This window comes from Cebus imitator, unplaced genomic scaffold (assembly GCF_001604975.1).
Source record: "Cebus imitator isolate Cc_AM_T3 unplaced genomic scaffold, Cebus_imitator-1.0 Scaffold98, whole genome shotgun sequence".
Classification (NCBI taxonomy): Eukaryota; Metazoa; Chordata; class Mammalia; order Primates; family Cebidae; genus Cebus; species Cebus imitator.
This window is the reverse complement of record NW_016107413.1, coordinates 1,670,242-1,693,042: the sequence shown is the minus strand read 5'-3', so window position 1 is coordinate 1,693,042 and position 22,801 is coordinate 1,670,242. Positions and strand designations below refer to the sequence as shown.

Sequence of the window (22,801 nt, the reverse complement as noted above, 5' to 3'; positions counted from 1 at the left end):
ATATTACTTCTCATGAATATTTCCTTTTTAACATTTAAATGCAGGACTGGGTATGGTGGTTCATGCCAGAACTTTGGGAGGCCGAGGTGGAAGGATCACTTGAGCCCATGAATTTGATACCAGCCTGGGCAACATAGACCCTGTCTCTACAAATTATATAAAATAATAATAATAATAATAATAATAATAATGGTTAGCCAGGAGTGGTGGTGCCTGCCCGTAGTCCCAGATACCTGGGGGCTGAGATCATGCCACTGCACTTTAGCCTACGTGACAGAAATCGATCCTGTCTCAAAAATAAATAAATAAATAAAATGTAAATGCAATTTAGGACCTATAAAAAAATAAGGGCAAGTGCTAGTGGGAGCTTCTAGGGAATTCTGGAAGTTCAATTTAAATATAGTATACCCGCTATTATATACAAAGAGAGGAATATTTGTATCAGTGGTGATGATCTCCCTTTTGATTTATTGTGTACTGTCTCAGGAGCTGCTTGATCTATTCCTCTTTCTGCCTTCAGTAAATAAATAGTTGAACAAAGGTTAACAGAATTAATCTTCTTTAAGGTCCTTCTGTGGTTTCAAGCTCCTTTACATGGCATATATGACCTTACCTTCTGACTCTCCTTCACAAACTCTCCTCCTTTATCAATCATTTTCAAACTGTAATTCATGGCCTATTCGTGCAATTGCGAAATCAGCATTAGTCACTAGTCATTTTCAGAGTAGAAGATAAATTAGAAGAGAATGTGTGGACCACATGGCATCATTTTGTAAAATGTAAGTTTGAACAAATATGGTCTTATGGCCATCCCCACCATAAGAACTTCTTCCCTAGAGAACGGAAAATGTAAATTGGGATGACATTCCAGAGGGTAAAATCAATGGCAAAAGGCTACAAGGCTTTTTTTAATGCAATGTGGTCCTAAGTGAGTACCAAATAGCAGAGATAATCAAAGGAGTTGTTTGTACACAGTTTCAAAGAAAATTATTCAACATATGTGTGTGTGAATGTGTGTGTGTACTAGCTCATGCTGGCAGGTTCTATTTCTCTCTCTAGGTTATGATCCAGATATTTTGAAGGCCACTGTCCCAGGCACAGTCTCGCCAGCCTCCTGACCCTCCCTGCCTGCTCTTTCATAAAACTACTGGCCTCTCCATGGGCAAAGTACTTCTCCTTGTGAAACTGGAAAACATTGCTCTTTGTTTTTGAGTCCCATCAAGCATGATTTCCATAAAACTCCTTTGCTCATCTCCAGGTGATTAGCAATGAGTTATACAAACCTTTTTCACAGCCTCTTTTCTTTCCTGTAAGCTTCTGAAAGGACTGCCCATTGCCTTACTCATTTTTGTAACTTCAGTGCTTAAACATAGTAAACTAATGAGGGTTCAATAAATAGTCATGCACTGCATAATGATGAACTGCATATATAACGGTGGCCTGGTAAGATTACAATGGAGCTGAAAAATTACTATTGCCTAGTGATGTCACAGTGTAACGCATTATTCACGTTTGTGATGATAATGATAAATGGCTGTTACTGATTTATGCATTTACTATACTATACTTTTAATCATTGCTATAGGGTGTACTTCTCTTCTTATAAAAAAAAGTTAACTGGATTGGGCCTGCTGGCTCCTGCCTGTAATCCCAGCACTTTGGGAGGCTGAGGTGGGAGGATCACCTGAGGTTGGGAGTTCAAGACCAGCCTGACCAACATGGAGAAACCCCATCTCTACTAAAAATACAAAATTAGCAGGGTGTGGTGGCGCATACCTGTAATCCCAGCTACTCTGGAGGCTGAAGCAGGAGAATCTCTTGAACCTGGGAGGCGGAGGTTGAGATTGTGCCATTGCACTCCAGCATGGGCAACAAGAGCAAAACTCTGTCTCAAAAAAAAAAAAAAAGTTAACTGCAAAACAGCCCAAGGCAGGTCCTTCAGGAGGTATTTCAGAAGGCACCATCATAGGAGATGACAGCTCTATGTGTGTTATTGCCCCTGAAGTCCTTCCCATGGGACAAGATATGGAGGTAGAAGATAATAATATTGATAAACCTGACCCTGTGAAGGCCAAGGCTAATATGCATGTTTGCATCTTAGTTTTTAATGAAACAGTTTAAAAAAATTAAAAATAGAAAAAAATCTTATAAATTATTTTTGTATAGCTGGGCAATGTGTTTGTGTTTAAAAATAAAGTGTTGTTATAAAAGAGTCAATCATGCCCTTGAAGTCCCAGCCACTTGGAGGCAGAGGACTGAAGTAGGAGGATAGCTTCAGCCTGGGAGGTGGAGGCTGCAGTGAGCCATGATCGTGCCATTGCACTCCAGCCTGGGTGACAGAGTGAGATCCTGTCTCAAAAAAAAAAAAAAAAGGCAAAAAGTTAAAAAAATTAAAGTTTATAATCTAAAAAATTTACAGTAAGCTAAGGTTTATTATGGAATAAAAAACTTAAAATAAATGTAGTGTGGGCTAGGTGTATAGTGTTTATAAAGTCTACAGTAGTGTAATGGCCTAGGTCTTCACATTCACTCACCATTCACTGACTTATCCAGAGAAACTTCCAGTCCTGAAAGCTCTGTTCATGGTACGTGCCCGATGCAGGTATACCATTTTTTATCTTTTATACCATAATTTGACTGTACCTTTTCTATATTTAGATACACAAATACTTACCAGTGTATTACAATTTGCCTAGAGTATTCAGTACTACACAGGTTTGTAGCCTAGGAGCCACAGGCTATAGCATCTAGCCTAGGTGTGTAGTAGGCTATACCACCTAAGTTTGTGTAAATACAATCTATGATGTTCTCACAGTGATGAAATCCCCTAACGGCGTATCTCTCCGACTGTATCCCAGTCATTAAGCAATGCATGATTGTTGAGTTTTTTTTTTTGAGACGGAGTCTCGCTCTGTCGCCCACGTGGGAGTACAGTGGCACGATCTCAGCTCACTGCAATCTCTGCCTTCCAGGTTGAAATATTCTCCTGCTTCAGTTTCCTGAGTAGCTGGGATTACAGGGGAGTGTCCCACGCCTGGCTACTTTAAATGTATTGTTAGTAGAGACATGGTTTCACCATGTTGGCCAGGCTGGTCTCGAACTCCTGACCTTGTGACCTGCCTGCTTTGGCCTCCCAAAGTGCTGGGATTACAGGTGTGAATCACTGTGCCCAATCAGGCTCATGGCTTTAATCCCAGCACTTTAGGAGGCCAAGGCGGGTGGATCATGAGGTTAGGAGTTCCAGACCAGCCAGACCAACATGGTGAAACCCCAACTCTACTAAAACTACAAAAACTAGCCGGGCATGGTGGTATGCGCCTATAATCCCAGCTACTCAGGAGAGTGAGGCAGGAGAATCTCTTTAACCCGAGAGGCAGAGGTTGCAGTGAGCCAAGATCATGCCACTGCACTCCAGCCTGGGCGACAGAGTGAGACTCTGTCTTAAAAAAAAAAAAAAAGGGCATGAGCCACCATGCCCAACCAATTGCTGAATGAGTTCTAAGGTCACTTAGCTGCTATTTACTTTTTAAACACTGGAAGCCTGAAAAGGAGTCTCTTAACGTAAAAGTTTAAAACACATTCTACCACATGGCCAGGTTACAAATAAGAAGCAAAAAAGAAAAAACAAAAACATAAAAAAAAAAAAAACATTCTGTTAAAACTTGCAATTTAGTGAACTGTTACTCACTACAGTTATATTCACTTTACATTCAAGTGAAAAAGGAAACAGCCAGGAGAGTAATTCATCTCCAGAAAGCAGTTTTAAATTATTTATTATTTTTATTTGCTACCAATATTTTTATTGTAAGAATTACAAAAGGCATGACAAAATACAAACTATTTTCTCTTTTTGCTTCATTCAATTTAACTTTCACATAAGTGAACACGTTGGATAATGATATTTCAACACCAATTTTTGAAAAAAACAATGAATTTCACCATCTCACAATAAATACCTAAATTTGCATTCTAGCACCCAGTAAGACATCCAGTTTCCAAAGGATTATTGGTATGCAGCCCTCTGAATTTTCTGACATGTTACCTTTGCCACTGCAACAGAAACACTACTGTAGTTCTCCCTCTCCCAATAAATCAGAGTATGGGGCAGGCAAGAATGGCTATCTGACTTCAGAAACCCAGGGTCATAAAGCATCCCTTACTTGAGCTACTTTTAAAAACACATTTTTAATGATAGGGTATGTAACAAAAGTTTTGGTGGTCCTTGACTGACATATTTTACATTACATATTTACCTTCTTTTCTATTCTCCCCCTCAGATGAGAAGGGTCTAGATAAACTGGCCTGTATTTTCATCTGCCTCTTGGGAAGGGTGCAAGAACACTTAGCTCAGAGCACTCTAAAGACAGTCGCCTTAGAGATAAGCTTTCTTTCTTTCTTATTCTTTTGCTTCAAGAGGGCTTTCTGTGTGGAATGGAGGGATGGTTGCTAGAGTGAGACAGCCCTTCCCCTCTTGCTACGTCTATACCTGAGGCCATTTTTCTTAGTGGGCAAAAACATTAGAATAGGTAGGAAGGTCCTTGCTTTCAGAGAGCTGTGCTGTACCCACAGGGTGGACCTGACAGGCCAGTGTGGTAACTCTCAATCTTGTGTACAGATAAAAGAGAAGTAACATCTGATACCAAGTCGCCTGCCAACATTCTTATAAGACTGTGTTCCAGGCAGTGAATTTCCATACTGCTTCTTGGGTCTGCAGAACTCAAAGCACCAAAACAGAGCATTCTGTAGCAATATAAGCAAACGGAATGAGAATAATTATGCACCTTTAAGGAACATGCACCCTTATAAGTCTGTACCCTGATATGAAAATAGCAGAATGAGTTTCAAGTATGAAGAAATACAGTAAAAGTATGGCCTGTAGATGGAGAGAAAACAGCAGCCTGGAATATGGTTTATATTTCTGTTTAGTTTTTCTCTTGGTACCACAGCCAAAACTGAATGCTCTGTACAATGACTTGGCTTAAAAATCAAGATGCATACAAAGATGCTAGAGGCATTTCTAATGGGTGCCATGAGCAAAGTCTGTGCCCAGCATCAGGAACCATCTCTTGATGAACCTGGCTAGCCAAGGTCAAGTTGGGAGTGGTGGCCAGGCCTAGACAGGCACAGCTGTGGTCCTTGGTGTGGAGGAGGATGGAGAGCACCATGTGGACAGGCCAGGATGGTGGCAGGGAGCACTTTAGTGGTAGAGAGGAAGAGATGCAGGGGACGGGGATGCAGAAGTGTGGGGATGTTGGTCATCTTGGGCTGGTTCACACGGCCTAGATTAGTATCTGATATACCTAATTTCTACATTTCTAGAACTGTGATTTCAAACACAGAAATTAACAAGTCAAAATTTCCAAATTAAGAATTTTTTTTTTTTTTTTACTTTCAAAACACTTTCTATCATAAGTCAGAAGGAAAAAAGCTTACTGTATGTGACACAGTAAGGTTCCTGAAACCTAGTAGAAAGCTTTAACCAGGCCCTATGGCAATGCAGAAACACTAATACATTTTACAGTGAAAACCTACTTTAACACATCTCACAATGATAATCCTATAAAACTCTCTAGTTCTAATTTGCACTCTATGGGAACCAATATTGTTCTTTTCTTAACACATACTGCTTTTCTATACCAAACACTTGCCCTTTAACCTTCAGATCAAAACCTCAAATACCCAAAAAATGCAACAAGCTTTTGAGGCATTGGGAATTGCTGGTTGTTATAATAACTTTGTCGGTTATTATACAGGCAATCCTTGCTTTTTATTACCAAGGATTGCTTCTGTACACAGCCAAGTTGCCTGAAGCATGGAAACTTGGACTTCTCCATCTGACACGTTCTGTAAGCCTCAAGGCACAAGCTGACAGTTCTGCTTCTACAGAAAAACTCTCACACTGCTCTCCTCTCAACAGTACTGCCTGTTCCCACTACTGCACATGACACCTACGAGGGCACAAATCACGTGAAGGAAGCTTCTTCATGAGGCCAGACAAGAGGAGGCACCACCTAGGCACCACTCTCTGCCTGGCATGTACTCCGAGAGCCACCTGGCACAGTTCCTAAATTAAGACATATCTGAAATGCTTTTCTACCTTTAGTTTTTATTTCTGCTGTATTTTCACACTCTACTATATGCATACTTAATAAAAACAACTACAAAGTACTTTATTTTAATTCCTTTACTTAATGATAAAACACCTAGATACCCAAAATACTACATCTATAGATTCAAACCTACTGATAATGTTAAAAATGCATGCAGCTTATTTGGGGGCTTAGTCTAATTTTTACTTTCTTAGCTCCATCAAGACCATGACAATGAACGTTAAATGCAAGTTCTAACACTTTCTGCCTTCAGTTGTACTTTCACAGGACTAGTGTGATTCAGAAATAAATAATATACATGAATAATAATAGAAATAATTTATGCAAATGTAGAACAACTTGAAAAATATTCTCTGCCTGTGAGGTGCTGTTCCTGGGGGTAGCTGATGCTATAAGTTCCATGTACTAACTAATATATTTACTATAGGTAATAGGAAAACAAATGAATAAAAAGGAACTATGAGATACATGTATATATTGTTGCAAATACAAGATCAGAATGAAAAGATATACCAGGCACTGGGAGGTACAAGAAATGTACTACCGCTGGAATCTGTTTCATTATTCAGACTTTAAGGTCAAACTGAGAGTTGCTGGTGATCACAGAAATATTGCTAGTTGACACATATTATTGCATTTCATAAAACTTAAGATTAGAAACTTTCAAGTAAGGGTACAACGGGCATCTTCAGAACTTTAACTTAAGCACATCAACGGAATTTGGCTAGGAACCACAGAGAGTTAGAAATTAAATAGTTGTGTGGCTCGACGTTTGCTGATTAGTGCTATAGTCATAGTTCTTGGCAGTCAATCTGTACAGTTATATGTCCCCTTTGAGAAAAACCTACATTTGACAATCCAAACTCCTAAAATTGAGAAAGCTTTGTGTGACCAAAGCCACACAGAAGATTCCTCTCAACATGAAAACCCCTGCTACACGAGATAATATGTTCACATACCTTTAATTACCTAACAAAGAAAAGAAAAGAAACTGACAGCTAAAGAATTAGGAGCTTTTGCCAACTGAAGACAAAAAAGAAAATAAACACCTTTTCAAAAAAAAAAAAAAAAAAAAAAACTTTTCCAGGCATATCTTTCACTATCCTATCACATATGTAGAATGATGGAAAATGAAAAAATAAAAAAAAAATCTTACCTGCAAGTATACATCTTTTCTTAAAAAAAAAAAACCAAAAAACAAAAAACAGAAAACAAAACTGAGCTTAGCGCCTGAGAGATGCGGGGTAGACAGCTTCGCACAGAGCAGCTGCTACAGCATCTCTTTTTACCCGAACTTTCGGAAAATTGTGTTGTACATGCACAGAAGACACCCGTTTGCTTCTAGGGATATTTTTCTTCCTAATATTTGCAGAACAGGTGCCTCTGAGACAGCAGCAGGGCACTCTGACCTCGGACAGCAGCCCGCAGAGCCGCACATCATTTCAGACCCCAGTAGGTGAGCGGGAGGCGAGGCCCCAGCCGGCCACGCCCACTGCCACTCTCCTGCCAGAGGGGCGGGGCCACGAGGCAGCGCACCCGGAAGGCTTTCAAGTGGGAGTCAAGTTTTGAACACGAGCAAATAGAGTTAAGACTGGCCACTGATAACAAACCCGGGGGTGAAATTCGGCCTTTCATATAGGGGCTTTAACTGGATTCTAGTTCTTGGGAGCAGAGGGGCAAATGAGGCGGGGGGATTTCTCTGTGATCTGGCTGCCTCTAGTATATGTGGCACTTTGGTTCAGTATGAATTACTGAGACTCGTTTGCTTGTCACTCTGGAGGAAAGTTGGGCAGGCACCGTCGAGTGTCCGCCACTCAGAAGGAATAATCTGCTTTCTGTGGTGCTATGCTAAGGAAACTGAAAAACACTGCAATGTCCTTCCCTACTAAATTTCAAGTGACACTGTTGTGAGGAAGGTGACTTCTAAAATTAACTTAATCATTTGGGGGATAAGGAGTCCTTAAGTAGACTTGTGAATTTAAACAAATCTCTGTATAAAGTTGCCAAAAAACTTCAAAAGTGAAGAAAATACATAAGTAGACACACTCCTAAGTTGTTATGTTCATAGACTTTTTTTTTTAAAAATTAGAGCTTCTTATGAATTTACATTTGTGATTACACAAATGTAAAAGAATCACAAGGTCTTTTGGTATTTTAGGGCTCTGTTTCAATATAGCAATTCTTCAGACAAAAGTTTTGTCTACCGAATTACTGATGTGTTATTTTGCTCATCTGATCTTTAAATTAGGATTTTAAAATTTAATCAGTGTTGAAAGGCCACGATGCTAGGGAATATAAAAGCAGCAGAGAGGGTATGAATGTTATAACTGGGGCCATCAAAGGAGTTTTATACTTCTAATGAAACTATCCTGTTGACAGATGAGGGCTGCCTTTTTAGTAAGAAAGCCTATTTTACTTTAGAAAAGTAAGGTAATTAGGTACCTCAAAAAATGTTTCTTGACTAAATGACATGACTAGGCTTTCTTTACTTAAATGGTCAAAATGAGTGTATTATGCATCCTTAAGCACAATTGATTTGCAGACAATTGTTCAGAACCTAGATAACAAGTAAAATAATGAAGTTACAGAAAATTATAGAGACTATTATCCCAAAAAACAAATGCTAGGAAACAGTTAAATATGTGCAGAAAAATAAAGTTAAAATGAAATCTCTTTTAGAAGTAGCTCTTTAGTCTTCATCGAATTTGTTTTTCTCTAAGAGTGTCATCTTGTGGAATATACTGGAATAAAACAAGAAAGCTCATCTCTTAGGACAGTGTAAATTTTTAGAAAGACTTTTGCAAGAAAGCCACCTTCCTTTCCTACCATATTAACTTCAAATTACTGTAATAGTATTTCAATAGATGCTCGAAAAGAGCCTGTATTTATTTTCAGGTGGTTCCTGTTTCCTTCCTAAGGCTAGACAAGGTAACAATATGTTGAAGGAAATCCACTTCTACTCATTTATCTAAATGTTATAACTTCCTAGGAATGCTAAGAAATAGAAAACATTTTGAAGAGCTGATTGGTACTTCATTAAGAAAATAAACAAAAATCCCCAGAAAGACTAGTCAAGAAAAAACATTTACAAATTGGATCCCTTCTGTTTCTACATTTCTGTTGCTTACAAAGGTCAGAAGATAGAGAGGCCAAAGGACTATTTTTGGTTTATTTTCTGAAAAAGTACAAGATAGAAATGCTTGAGATATAGTTATGTATTAAAATTGGGTTGTGAATTGCATTGATATAGAAAGGAAGCCAGTAAGAAATGAAAATGCTAGTTTCTTATGCTTTTGAGGAAAACAGCATTTGTAATTATTCTGAGGACTTACATTTTTTGGCAGGCTTTGGTAGCCTCAATAAGTTTTTCCACTGTGGAGAAGGAACACGTAAATATCTTCCTAATTATATACCCAAATGTACTTAATGGACATGATAAATGGTTTTGGGTAGTAATGTTCACAATTTTTCAAAAGTATTGGTGGCATAGGAAACATATGCCTTTTAAAAATTTATTTTTATTTTTTCAATGAACATTCTTAGGCATGTGCAAGAAGTATTGCTTCACGTGGCTGCCTCTTCCCTCGAAATGAGAAAAAAAGTACAGATGATTTCGTTTGCTTGGAACAGTTTCTTCATAAAATTTGTTTTTGACCATATTAATCCCACAGTTGCCAGATGACCTTAATATAAATTCTTATACTTTTTTTCATAAAGAATTTTTCATAAGAATTTGTTCATAAAGAATATAACCTTCAAAATATATATAGCTTTGAAACTACCCTTTAAATACTTTCATTTTCTCCAGAATTTCCTTTATCTATTGCCCACTGTTTTATAATTTTTAAAGCCTTAGAAATCGTATAACACCTTTTTCTGTCACAATGTGAAACATGCATTCTTTTGAATTATATAAATATCTAAGAGTTTATAATAATATTTCAATATTTTCTTTCCAAGGTAAATATTCTGCAGTTTCTATACTAACATAATTAAGTAATTATGGTGGCATGTTAACTTTTAACATTATTTTTTCCTAGACCCAATTATGCAATTAAAGCCTGCTTTTGGAAAATGTGAGACACTCTCATGTGCTTATCATAAGAGTAGTGAAATTGTCACTTAAAAGAAAAGCAATTTTTAAGACAGAATTTTAATATGTTTATGATATTAGGAAGCTTACGTAATTTGATTTCCACAATGGAACAATAATTGCCATTACTGACTTTAATAGGCACCACTTTTAAAGGAAGCAGCTACAGTTTCTTAAACACTCACTTTAAATGCATAATTTGAAATTCAAAATGTTTGGTACTATTTAAGAGTTTTCTCATCAAGACGGATAGTACCACATTCTGGAGTCAAACTATAAATTTCTTTATAGAAAAGAAACATGTTTTCTTTGAGATAGAAACATCTTGTGCATTCTAAAGCTTTCATTTTTATTTAACACAACGTTGAGATTCTATTCTTAGGTGAATAATTTTGAACTATTTTTAGTAAGTCGCCTGGGGCTAAATTAACATTCACAGTTTGCTTCCTAAGAGAAAATCATGAGAATACAGGGGGCTGAAATGGCCCCAAGCTTTCTTCCAAAACAGGTTCTTTGCACCTTGAGTTCCCATCCACTTCAAAGAAGGGACAAAGTGGGAGGCTCTAACCCATTGGGTTCTTATGTTTGGAAATTGTTTTTAAGATTAGGTCCTATTTATTACCCTTTGCCGTGGGATTTCTTATGAAAGCTAAATGGACAGGTTTCTCTGTTTTCCTTTTTATATGTAGGTTGTTTTGATTCCACCCTATGCAACAGTTCCCAAAATGTCTCGGCCACCAGAACCAAATATCAAACAGAAACTAGCAGGCACATCCTTGTACTGGTCCTACTGTGAAATTCAAACATGATTTCAAATCTGTCACAATATTTTTACTTGTTATGAGCTGCTTCAGTGTAACCTTGGGGCAGTATGCCCTTTTCAGTTAACCACTGCCTAGCTTTTGGCAAAGATGTTTGAAACCATATGTTCCAGAAGAATAAGCTGTAGTCACTAAGTTCTTACTCTACTATCCGCTTCAAAATGCCCTAATGGCAATTTGTGTTGGATCTGGATTTCAGAAATGGCGAATCTGGACATAAAATACATAAATCAAGAGAGTATTCACTCAAATGCAATAACTACAATGATGCAAGAGCTGGGGACAGATTCTTACAAAGTTCGGACAGGCTGAGAGATGCCCTTTCCTTCTGTGTCATCAGAAGATAATTTACCAACAATTGAATGCCAGAATGTTGGTGCTTTAATTTTTCTTTACAAGCACTGCCTAGAAATGAGACAAAAGCAGATGCTAGATATAAAAGTTGAGCTCTCTACTCATTTAAAATTCTAAAGAATGCTGAAAAATTCCAGTTCAGAACAGCTGCATTTTTCTTGAGTGAACTTATGAAAACACTTTTACAACAGCAAAAACTAAAGCTATGTTCACTCTAGCCATGAATACTAACCAAAAAGCTCAGGATGAATCAGTGCAGTGAGTTTTAAAATTCAATTTCTAGGCCCCAGCAAAAATGTCTTTGTATTCTGACCCTCAATCAAAGGAAAGGCAGAATTCACTTTTCCATGTGAGACTTCGAGTAGACCTGACCTTGAATGCTGTGACCTTGAATGCTGTGGATTCATTATATCTCAAGCATTTATAGTACTGACAACACGTAATCAATGTTGTCACAATGGAAGTAGAAAACATGTGTATGGCCCATCTTCTTTACTATCTTCCTTTAGAAAACAATTTCCTGTTCTTAAGCTACTGAATTAGAACAATGTTAAACAATATAGCAATTAAAAAAGAATAGTTCCTAACCCCCAAAGCTCTTCAGGAGAAACATCTAGTTTTTTCTTTTGTTCAAGATAGTCATATAACATATTAAGCTGCAAAGAATTCAGTACAACTTGATAATGCATAAATATCATCTGAATTATTTTCTGAGTGCCGCAACAACCATTCTTTGAAAATCCTAACTCTAAACATGATCTAACTGTTACATGCACTCTGAGCTTCAGTCAGAAAGCACAGGTGGCTAAATTTCCCAAAAGATACTTTCTATGTCTTCTGGTTACTAGAGCCAACTGAGCACTAAACCACTTATAAGGCAGAGACGGTGTGAAATATAAAGGACTGTAGAGAAAACAGTAGGAGAAAAAGGAAAAGCTGTTTACAATGCCCAGGCCAGGCTGGCTCTGTAAAGAGCAGGAGTAAGCACAAGGCACTAGAAACAAGCACAGCCTGGGGGATGGAGAAAGATCATTTGATAGAGTAATATACCCCTAAAACATGGCTAAAGACATACCCTCAGATAAAGACACCGACAATATCTTCTATAAAAATGTAAAACACAAAGTAACAGTTTATAGCAATTTATGTGCTGGTGATAAAACAAAACAAGATGCTACTCATTATTTAGGTAACAAAAGTGAACACCAGGTAGAAGGACTGCATTAGAGGGAGAACATATGGGACCCCGTTAGGTTTGCAGAATTGAGGCCATAAACCATAATCTGAGACTGCGAACTTATGAAAGGTTCATTGAAAGCAAGCTAACAGGTGGTGCATGGGAACAGCTTAAGCAACCTGTTATTAGTTATACAATGGTAGCAATATATTTCAGAAGCTGGGAGACAGACATGATGGATACTCTGCCATCAAGGCAGTGTGTGGCAGAAAGTACAGTGTAATAGATGAGGAAAATGTAAAGGCCACTCCTGTCTTTAGTTAGAGTGAGAACTATTCTCCAAACCAAAACAGGAAAGAATTTCTGACAAATTCCTAAAAACAAAAACCAAATAACAACAACAGCAACAACAACCACCGAGGGAAAAAAAAAAAAAAGGTAAAGGGAATAAAGGAATTTCAAACTAGGAAATAAAGCCTACTTTTTTTTTTAACCTATCTGAGGTACACTCCCTAAATCTATAGCAAGTAATAAAAAGCTTATAGGGTATTTTTCAAAAGAAATAATGAAGCACGATTATCATATAGAAGGTTAAAACAGACTTACAATAAGTAAATTCAGCATTTTGAAGACTAAATAGAATGCATGCACGTCTCTTAAAATATACTAGAATTTTTTATCCTTTTTGCTGTGTATATAAAACTTCATCTTTTACTGCTAGCAAATTTACTGCTTTTGGCCAGAAAAGAAATGCTGAGGACATGGGCTTTACTTTCTAATTTGAGAATACCATTTTGGTGAATCACCTTCAGTGAACAAATGACTGTTATTTACCGGTCACCTTGAGTCTTTAAAATTCAATTATTCTTGTAACACTTTAAGAGATCACAGAATCATTCTCTCTCTCTCTCTCTCTCTCTCTCTCTCACACACACACACACACACACACTCTCTCTCTCAAAAGTACCAAATCAGGCCCGGCAGCTGCAGAGAGATTACATCATAACTCAGCTGTGCCTGGATTACCCACTCCACACTGGCAGCATTCAAGGTTAGAAAAATGAAATGGCAGCACAATTGGTCAGCAGCTTCTCTTCTTCTGGAATTTTTCCAGGTTCTTGAAACAAACAGACAAACAAACAAACAAACGAACATAAAGCTGCAATCACTCTTGCATTGATTTCAAAACAGTAAACTAGGCGGTTTCCTTGGAGAAGCAGAGCCTGTCCAGAAGACAGCAGCTGGAAGGCCTCCAGACAGCAATCCTCCACAGCTCTGTAGGGCTTGCTTAGGGGGACCCAGAAGCCACCAAGGGTGTTTTCTGCAGGATCAGCTTAAGGCAGCTGCTGAAACCTCAGGCTGTATTCATCTCCGAGGTGTTCTGGCTGGGAGGCAGGTGGGAATCCAGGTTTTCTCTGCACCTCTCCAGGTCCTGGAAGTATGGGTGAGACAGGGCGCTGTAGGCAGATATTCTTTTGGCTGGGTTAAATGTCAAACACTTCTGTAATAAAGAAAAAAATAATTGGTTGATATACTGTACTTACAGAGTTATCCCCTTTATTCACTACCATGTGTTAAGTGCATCTAGACTGGGAATGAATATTTATTTAAAGAGACACTAACTAATATAGAGACGGTACTCATATATATCCCTAATGTATAAAATGCCCCTCAGAAGAAGACCCTTTAGGTGCCTATGGACTGTTTCTTGCGCAGAATTTCTCTCTAAGCCATTAAAGTATGCAAATAACTTTATTTAGTAATACTTACAGTGCTAGCAAACTTAGTGTTACATTCGGAGACTTCAACGTAACTTCTTACCCTGTCCCAAGGCTACATCACGCAGAGACAGGGATGTCTTCCTTCTAATTCATATCAAGGTGCCACATGGCTAGCAGTAGCTCTCCCAGGAGACCATTAGATTCGGTTTGAGTCACTAAATGCTATTCCACACAGACAGCTCAAGTGTAGGGTTACCAAAGGTGAACGAGCTGGTGGCTGCACATAATAGGCTCCTGGTCCTGGTCAAGTGGTTTGGGCAGTTTGGCTGGGCTACTAAGGTAGAAGGTGAAAGGAGAGAAAGGAAAACCTTTGCAGTGGCAACAATCTCTATTCCCAAACTGTCCATACCTAAATTAGTCCGAATGTGTCCCTAATCTCAGTCTCATTTCCACCCCTGCCTCAGGTAATCTTGTTCCTCAAATCTTCTTCCACTCCTTCCATCAACACCTCCTGCTGGGTGCCTAGCAGGTGGCAAACACTAATTAATGATGAGTACGACCTCTTCATTGCCCCAGGAACTCACATGTAACAGGCCTTCTCCATCCTAAAGTGAACTGAGTACACGAAATGTCTATGCATTCCAGTCATCTATGTAATTTACAGACTTCATGTTATCATGGTTAACGGAAGACCTCTTCCACTTAAGAGGTCTGCATAACCATGATATTAATAGGACTGCTGCTCACAGTGCTAGTCAGGGTCCGACTGGATTAGGGACCTCTTTTATATTCTACTGAAAGCTACTGACCTAGTAAAACAAATACAAACAGAAAGTTCCACATGTAATTTCAGGCAAATTTTTGGGTCCTCTGAAATCTGATTTATCCTGAGCTCCCCATCAGTCCATGGTGGTTAGCCTCCCTACAGGATCTTCTGAACACCAAGAGCTAAAAGGGGCATGTAGAAGAAACAGCTTGTTTGCAGAATGGTTCCAACTGTCTCTAACAGCAATAAACATCTCCAGAAAAGCTTTGCAAAGGCTGAATTCCCAAAGGATGGGAAAGCAGGGGCAAAATTCTTGAGCCTGAGTTCTCTTTTCCGAGAGTCCAAGAAGAAAATTAGTGGCGTTAGAAAAGGAAACAGTTAATTCAATCTCCAGGACATAGGAAAGAAGAGAATAGAGCTGTGGGAATATGTTTATGATACAGAGACGTGTCTCTAGAGGATTATGTGAGAAGAAGCCCTTTCCTCACAGCTACATTGATGGCTTAAAGCTGGGAAGAGGGTGGAGAGAAGGCAAATGCCTTAGCCAAGTGTGGGGATCCGGGAGAATCTCAAGTTGGAAGTCCTAATACATTTTGTCCTATAAAAATACAGTTAAATAAAGGTGTTTAAGTTCTATTATTGCTCTACTTCAGAAACAAGGTTGCTGGCTTGAGAATTAATTCAAAAACCTTGTGTTAATAATATCGTTTTTGGAAGAAAATTTAATTTAATTGCCAAATAGTTTACTTATAAAATGAACTTCTGGAATCACAACTTAGTCAAGAGTTGGATACTAGGGTAGATCAGATAACTTTTAGTAAATATTCTCTTTTTTCTCTCCCCTCTCACCATAGGGGAAGCATCCTTTCCTCCACTAAAGTTGGCCTTAGGCATGGAACTTGCTTTGGCCAATGGAACATGGGCAGAGTGGCAGATGCTTCTCCCAAGTATGGGCCTTTGGGGGCATTGTATACTTCTGCTGGCCCTTCTGGAACATCCACCTTCTATCATGAGAAAAACATGCCCCAGGGAGCTGCTGCCTCTCTGGAATGGGCCCCAGAATGAGACACATGGAGAAAACCTGTACTTTACCCACAGGCAGAAGCAGATGTCAAAGGCTGTTAATTCAGGAGGTAAAAGATACACTCATTACTCATTGGGTTTCAGACATCAAGATCAGCCCAATAGGTACACTCTTCTACCTATTGTTCTAGCCTCCAAGTACAGGAAATTATGTATATGGTTAAGTATTATGAGTCTGAGTCTCAAACAGAGCACAGAAGTCCTTATTTTCAGTGAGTTAAATGAATCAGTAATAGAAGAAGTATTGTTATATAGTTCTTTTGGAAAAACATCTCCCCAAAGTTGTGGATGTTTAAGAAAAGGCACATTAAAATGACAAACAAATTGCTTAAGGCAGCATGAAACTGTAAGCAAGGAAACATAATATTTACTTCTAAAGAAACATATGTTCAAGTGAATTGTGAGGCTTCTAAAGCTGCACTGAAATAAACATTCAAAGATGGCAGATTTAAAAAAATGTGGATCAGAATCCAAAAGCCACCAGCTGCTGTAAGTGTAAAAATGAAACCTCTGGAGGGAGTTGCCTCCTGTCCCATGTGACTGTGGCATGTGATGCCTACAGCAGCTACTGAACTGATATTTGTGCCCACCACCCAGTCTGAGTAGGGCAGGTGTCTCATTGGCACAGTGCAGACCAGCTTGGCATTACAAAAACTTACCAGAAGTAGGTCTTTGCCTAGTTCATCGATATCTGTCACAAACTTCTCAATTGGTTGGGCAGATTTTGCATGAAAAGCCTGCCTGGGAAGGGCAACATCTCTAGGCCAGTCTTCTTCTCCTGGGAGTCCAATTACGCTACAAAAGAACCACACATGGACATGAGCATTGGCTACTACGCAGAAGCTGTTTTCTCATCAATTTCCAGAGAAAGGCAAAACCTAAGGGGCAGCCATGGGGGGACAGAGTCCCAGGAGACCTTCACTTTATGACTGGCAGGGTCTCTGTTTAGCTCTGTCCTACTGCAATATGGTCATGAGGTATGAGGTAAAAGGTAATCTCATGGAAGAATTATAAAACTCACTGGGAGGAAATAAGAGATTGCTCTGGTAGCAGATACTAAATGTAAGGGATGATGTGGAAACAGAAAATATATTACCAGGCAGTAAGCTGTGACTTAGTGACAAAGCAGGACTTACTGTATTCAAAGGAGACATCCATACCCATATACATTTTCCTTTATGCCCAATAATGCTTTTTGTGTTTTGATGGAACACCCCGGTATTGACATGGTTTTATGATGCTTGTCCAACATGGTTTATTAATGTATCAATTTGGTTGCATTTTTGGTTAAAGAATAATTCCTCAATTATTAAGTATATACATTAGAATCAGAAGGAAAAATGAAGCTAAAAGGTGTGTTAGTCCTGCATTAAACAAACACTATTTTATGAAAGTTTGTGGTATTCCAAAGTGAACAAACAATAAATTAAAAGGCTATTACTTATATTTCCCCGGAAAACTATTCTGGGATCAGAAATATGGAAAGAATAGCAAATGATAAAAAGCTCAGGCTTTGGAAATAGGCAGACTTGGGTTCAAATCTTGGATCTGCCATTTACTGGCAGGTAAGGACAAATTACTAAACATCTATGACCCTTAGTGTCTTTATGTATACAATGATAATAACTTACAGTTGTAATGAGGATCAGCTATATTTTACTGAAATTTATAGTAATACATACATTTATAAAGTACATAGCATAGCTATTAACCTGATACACATCACACATAGTCAATATCAATCAATACATTGTCAATTATTATAATTAGAAAATGTTTTTAATCCAAGATGCATAGAAAATACATCACTACCACACTTAAAATATGAACTGCTTATATCCTATTTATGTACGACTTAAGATTCTTTAAAAATATTAATAGGTCAATGGGCTTACATAACTTATACATTATATGGATATTATTTGTAGTTTACATATAGGTCATAAGTAGGTTTGACAGAGAAAATCAGAGGATGCAGCGAATTATTTCTCACAAACACTGCATAACTCTGAACTAAAAAAAAAAACTCCATAGTTTAATGGATAGGACATATAGCTATTCAAATGCTGGACCAAATAATTTTAACTACAGTTAGAAATTGCACTGGCCAACATTAGGGTCTTCTGCTTGGCCTATATTTGCTGGGACTAAGGTCCAGGAAGAGGTGTTTTTATGAATGTGCTTCTGGATTGTAGGAAGACGTAGTACAGGTCTCAACATTTACAGGACTTCATCCTCTTCCCTCAGCTACACAGAACCCAGGCTATAGACTTCAGCTGGGAAGAGCAGATACCCCTGTCACCACTGCTTCTCTGCCTGGGTGTCTGGGGAAGACACTGTAATTCTGCCTCTATCAGGCATACTGAGAGAGCTACATTATTGAGGCAAAGACAGACTCATGGACATATTTACTAGAACCAATAAGCAGAAACGACAATGAGCAATATATAGATTTGTCCAATAGTAAGGTCTACAATAGAAGTCAAAAGAAAAAAACAAAAATACCACTATTAATTATGAAAACAAATGCACGTGTTAAGTGTCTGGATACAATGGGACAGGGTAGAGGAGGGAAGGAAGGATGTTTGTTAGACATATTTAAACATTTTCTTTCATTCCTTTTTAGTTTTTAGCTCTCCGTATATCAATATTTTTGTGTATATTCACCAGTCACCTAGAAATTGATTATATTAATAACAACTCCTAGAAATATTTAAAATCTTTTTATTTGTGGCTTTGAATATATCTACATTGAATTAAATCTTGCAAGCATATGATCAACTGAAAGCCAAAAGCCTTCAGCAAATAGTACGTCTCTGCATGTATGTATGTATATATACACACGACTCTAGACAAATTTATATAAAATTTTAAACAAACACATAACAATTTATATATATATAAAACTTTAAGTCTATCCCCTCCTCTGATTCCTGTAACAATCTCCTAAGACATATAGGTCTGGTGTATTAGTCTCATTTTATAGACAGGGAAACTGAGAATGAGGAATAAAATGAACTGACAAAGTCACAGATAGCGAGTTCAGTCACAGAGTCCAGAGTGAGCTCAGTTCTATTCCAATATTTTATTTCCAGTTAACTATGACATTGTTCTTAAAAATGCTCTAAGATGTCACAGGCTAAAACTATTGTTTCACTTTTAATACTTGCTATTACTTGAAGGCTTAAATCCTCCTAAACATAAAAATGTTTTCCTTTAAGAGTATGTGAACATGGGCCAGGCGGGTGGCTCATGCCTATAATCCTAGCAGTTTAGGAGGCTGAGGCAGGAGGATCACTTGAGCCCAGGAGTTCAAGACCAGCCTGGGCAACATGGTGAAGGCTCGTCTCTACAAAAACTACAAAAATTAGCCAGCCATGGTGTCCTGTGCCCATAGTCCCAGCTACTTGGGAGGCTGAGATAGGAGGATTACCCGAGCTTGGGAGGCCAAGGCTTCAGTGAACCAAGATCGCGCCACTGCATTCCAGCCTGGACAACAGAGCAAGACCTTGTCTCAAAAAAAAAAAAGAAAAAAAAAAGTGAATTTTTTTTAAGGCTTTCCTTAAAAAAATTTGGTTTTATGTCTACTATGAACTTTTATGGCCCATGTTTTTGTTGTGAAATTCTGATAGGTCCATTAAAAAATGCTTGCATTTAATTCCACTATTTGAATAGCTGAATATAAGCCTTAAAAGTTGACATTTACACTGGCAAGCCCGACAGGGCACAAAAATCTATAAATGGCAGTGATGGTGGAGACAGAAATATTTTTTCAAATACTCCAGTAGTGACACTAGGGTGCAGCATTGTCCCTCTACTCTGGCAAAGTAATGCATTCAAAGGAAATAGAACATAATTTTGATGAAACAATGCCAGAAACCACAAAGTAAAATCTAAAGGCACAAACCATAGACCTCTACAGCTTCTTTTCTGTTGGCAACCTATGATGTCAGGCCATTGCCAAAAGTAGAACTGGGTTTTCCTTGGAAGCAAGTCAAACATGCCGATCAAATGTTCCTTCTCATCCATTTCATCGGCCTCATGTACTAAGGGGGCACTAACAATGTTAACAAGATAGCAGACATCAGTGCCGGAGGTAGACACAACTGTCAGGTAGTATAAATAAGGGAAAGAAGGTGATGGCCTTCAAGGCCTGGCAAGCTGACTTCAGTCAAGATTCTCTTTCCTTTTAACAGAAGGTCACCAGTATGTCTGATTTCCCTGGTTTCTTCTTTAAGATCACATGCACACAAAATATATTCAACAGTCATGGGGGAAAACAGATGGGAGTTTATCACTGAGTGATTAAAGAACTTGCCATTCAGAAGCAGGGTAACATGGAGGCTTTGTGTTGAATGTATCCACAGTACAGAGTAGTCAGTAGTAGGAGCAGTAGCATCAGCTGCCCTGGACCCAGGAAGCCCCAAGCATAAAAAACTAGCAAATGTTATTCAGGCCTTAAAGCTATTAGGTTCTGACTCAGCAGTAGCACTGGCACTAACAGAAGTCTAGCTGCTTCTAGTCACCAAAGGAACAAAATCAGGTTCCAGTTTTATTAACTGTTTTAAGCAGTCATGCTTGAGCAGATGGTGCTGAAATGCAATTCTGTTCTTTGGGGGTGCTTTTTTTTTTTTAAAGAATCTTACAGACTTCAAATTTCACAAAAATCACCGAGATTTCTATAAAATGTCACAGACCAATGATTAGGGCTATTTTTCGTCTAGAACTCCCACCTTCTTCCTACTCCACTCCTTCTTTTTTTTCTTTTTCTTTTTACCAATTGAAGGTGCTGAAAACTCCACTCCAATTCTGATGGGCCTCACAAACCCAAAAGCCCAAAAAAGGATGCCATACTGCATGCTTTGTGACAAGTGCCCCAGTTACATTCTAGAAACATGAATACATACATGCCCTTACATGCATGAACATGCAGACATGAATGAAACTACATAGATCATCAAGGAGCTATGTAACTGAAACCAAAGAGCACAAGAAAGGATCTTATGGAGAATTCAAGTCAGAGTTTCATTTCTCAGATGAAGTTAAGGAACAAAAAGGTTAAATAATTAATGATGAACTCTAATAATAACAATAACAGAGATCATTTTTAAAGCGCTTACCTATGTGCCAGGCACTGTGTAAGCCCTTCACAGGGTGTTTTAAATGACTTTCTCAAAGTTGCTGAGTTATTTTGCCAAAGACTTAGGGTTTTCATTTCCTATTTTGGTGCTCCAAAGAAAAATGAGATGTGTAGCAAACCATCCCTGGCCCAGGAAAACAAAACAATGCAGAACCAACCTGGGTGACCGAGGATACTCAGTGGGGACAGGAAGCTCACTGGACAAGGATGGGATGGGTACTTGGCCACCAGGGGTCCCATCTCTGATGGTGGCTGCATTTGAAATGATCACAAGCAGACGTGTTTGAACTAAAGAGCTGGAGCTCAGCCACGCGAAGAAAGAGAAGCAGCAAAAAGATCCACCACACAAGCAACATACAAGCTAGCAGAGCAGAGCAGTTAGGGCTCTGCATAAAACAGCGTTTCTACCATGTCTCCACTCACCACACAAATAGTAACGCTGTCTGCAGCAGCTGCTTGAAGTAAGAAACACAAGAGATAAACATATGATATGAACGTCAGGGAAAGCCACTGTAAATGTTTTAATGCTACGAACACTGATGTAAAATTACAGTTATTACTTACTCCAAGATTTTTCCTAGTTGATCGACATCTGAACTTCCACGAAAAAGAGGCCTAAAAGAATAAAGACACATTTTAAACAAGAAACGTTCTCAGATTACATTTTAATCGTATTTGCCATTATGATTGTTTAACAGGAAGCAAAATATTCTTTACGGGTTAGGAAGGAGTGAAAAATAGAGACATTTTTCCTTTGGTAAGTGAAGGTTTTCCCTGCATTTCACTTATGGTTAAGGATCTTTCATGAATACCTGGTGGTACATGAATTCTGTTTTACAATCACGGGTATTCTATTTGCAGTCATTGTAACAACAGTGCTACTGTTAAATTCAGTTCTAGGTTTCAAAGATCTGCTTAACTTTGTGATAGGGTGGAACATACCACTGTCCTATTCTCGAACCACGAATAGGTGGGATTCTTTGAAACTTCTCAGAAGTTTCCATACTACTCCACTATCAGAGTACTTCCTTGTGGGTCTCTCTCCTTCCATTTGTCCCCAATGCTGTAGTGAACTACCTCTGGGTCTATTTTTCTAATTATACCACTTTCCTTCCTCCCAATATTATGGCAGCTAACCATTACAAGTTCTAAATCTTAACTCTGGGCTTTAGGGGCTATTGTGCTCACTTTGAACACACAGCCTTCCTTGTCTACATTGAGCGTTTAACTGGCAATTTAAAAAGGTCATTTTGTGACATTTCTGGCATTTCCCCAAGAAGATCAAGTAGCCCCATGAGGGAGAGACTTCTTTAGGTTTCCCTGTAAATCTCTGCCATAGAGCTTTACTCTGACAGACACACAGTTACTAAATATTTTATTTGATTTTCCATATACCTATGATACACAAGTAAATGTTCCCTAACTCCTTCCTCAACAAATGCCATAAATGGGTAATTTTTCAACATTAATATATTAAAAATATTTGTAGCTTATTATTCAGTATATTTCTTTTTCTTTTTCTTTTTTTTTTTTTTA

At 38.3% G+C, this 22,801-nt stretch overlaps 1 protein-coding gene across 5 annotated transcripts in view; it reads right to left on the bottom strand.

The window, feature by feature from the left end:
• Positions 1-3,650: 3,650 nt before the first annotated feature.
• The window catches only part of CDK6 (cyclin dependent kinase 6), a 228,799-nt gene continuing 209,648 nt past the window's right edge, over positions 3,651-22,801 (bottom strand). For 4 of the 5 annotated variants that reach the window (XM_017536421.2, XM_017536423.2, XM_037741298.1 and 1 more), the window contains exons 6-8: positions 21,830-21,880; positions 16,785-16,920; positions 3,651-14,056 (exon numbers count right to left, since the gene is read on the bottom strand). In XM_017536421.2, the coding sequence (XP_017391910.1) occupies positions 13,910-14,056; positions 16,785-16,920; positions 21,830-21,880 (334 nt within the window). In that variant the 3' untranslated portion in view covers positions 3,651-13,909. Of the gene's footprint in view, positions 14,057-16,784; positions 16,921-21,688; positions 21,718-21,829; positions 21,881-22,801 lie in introns of those variants that run through there. The other variant, XM_037741300.1, reaches the window with a different exon arrangement.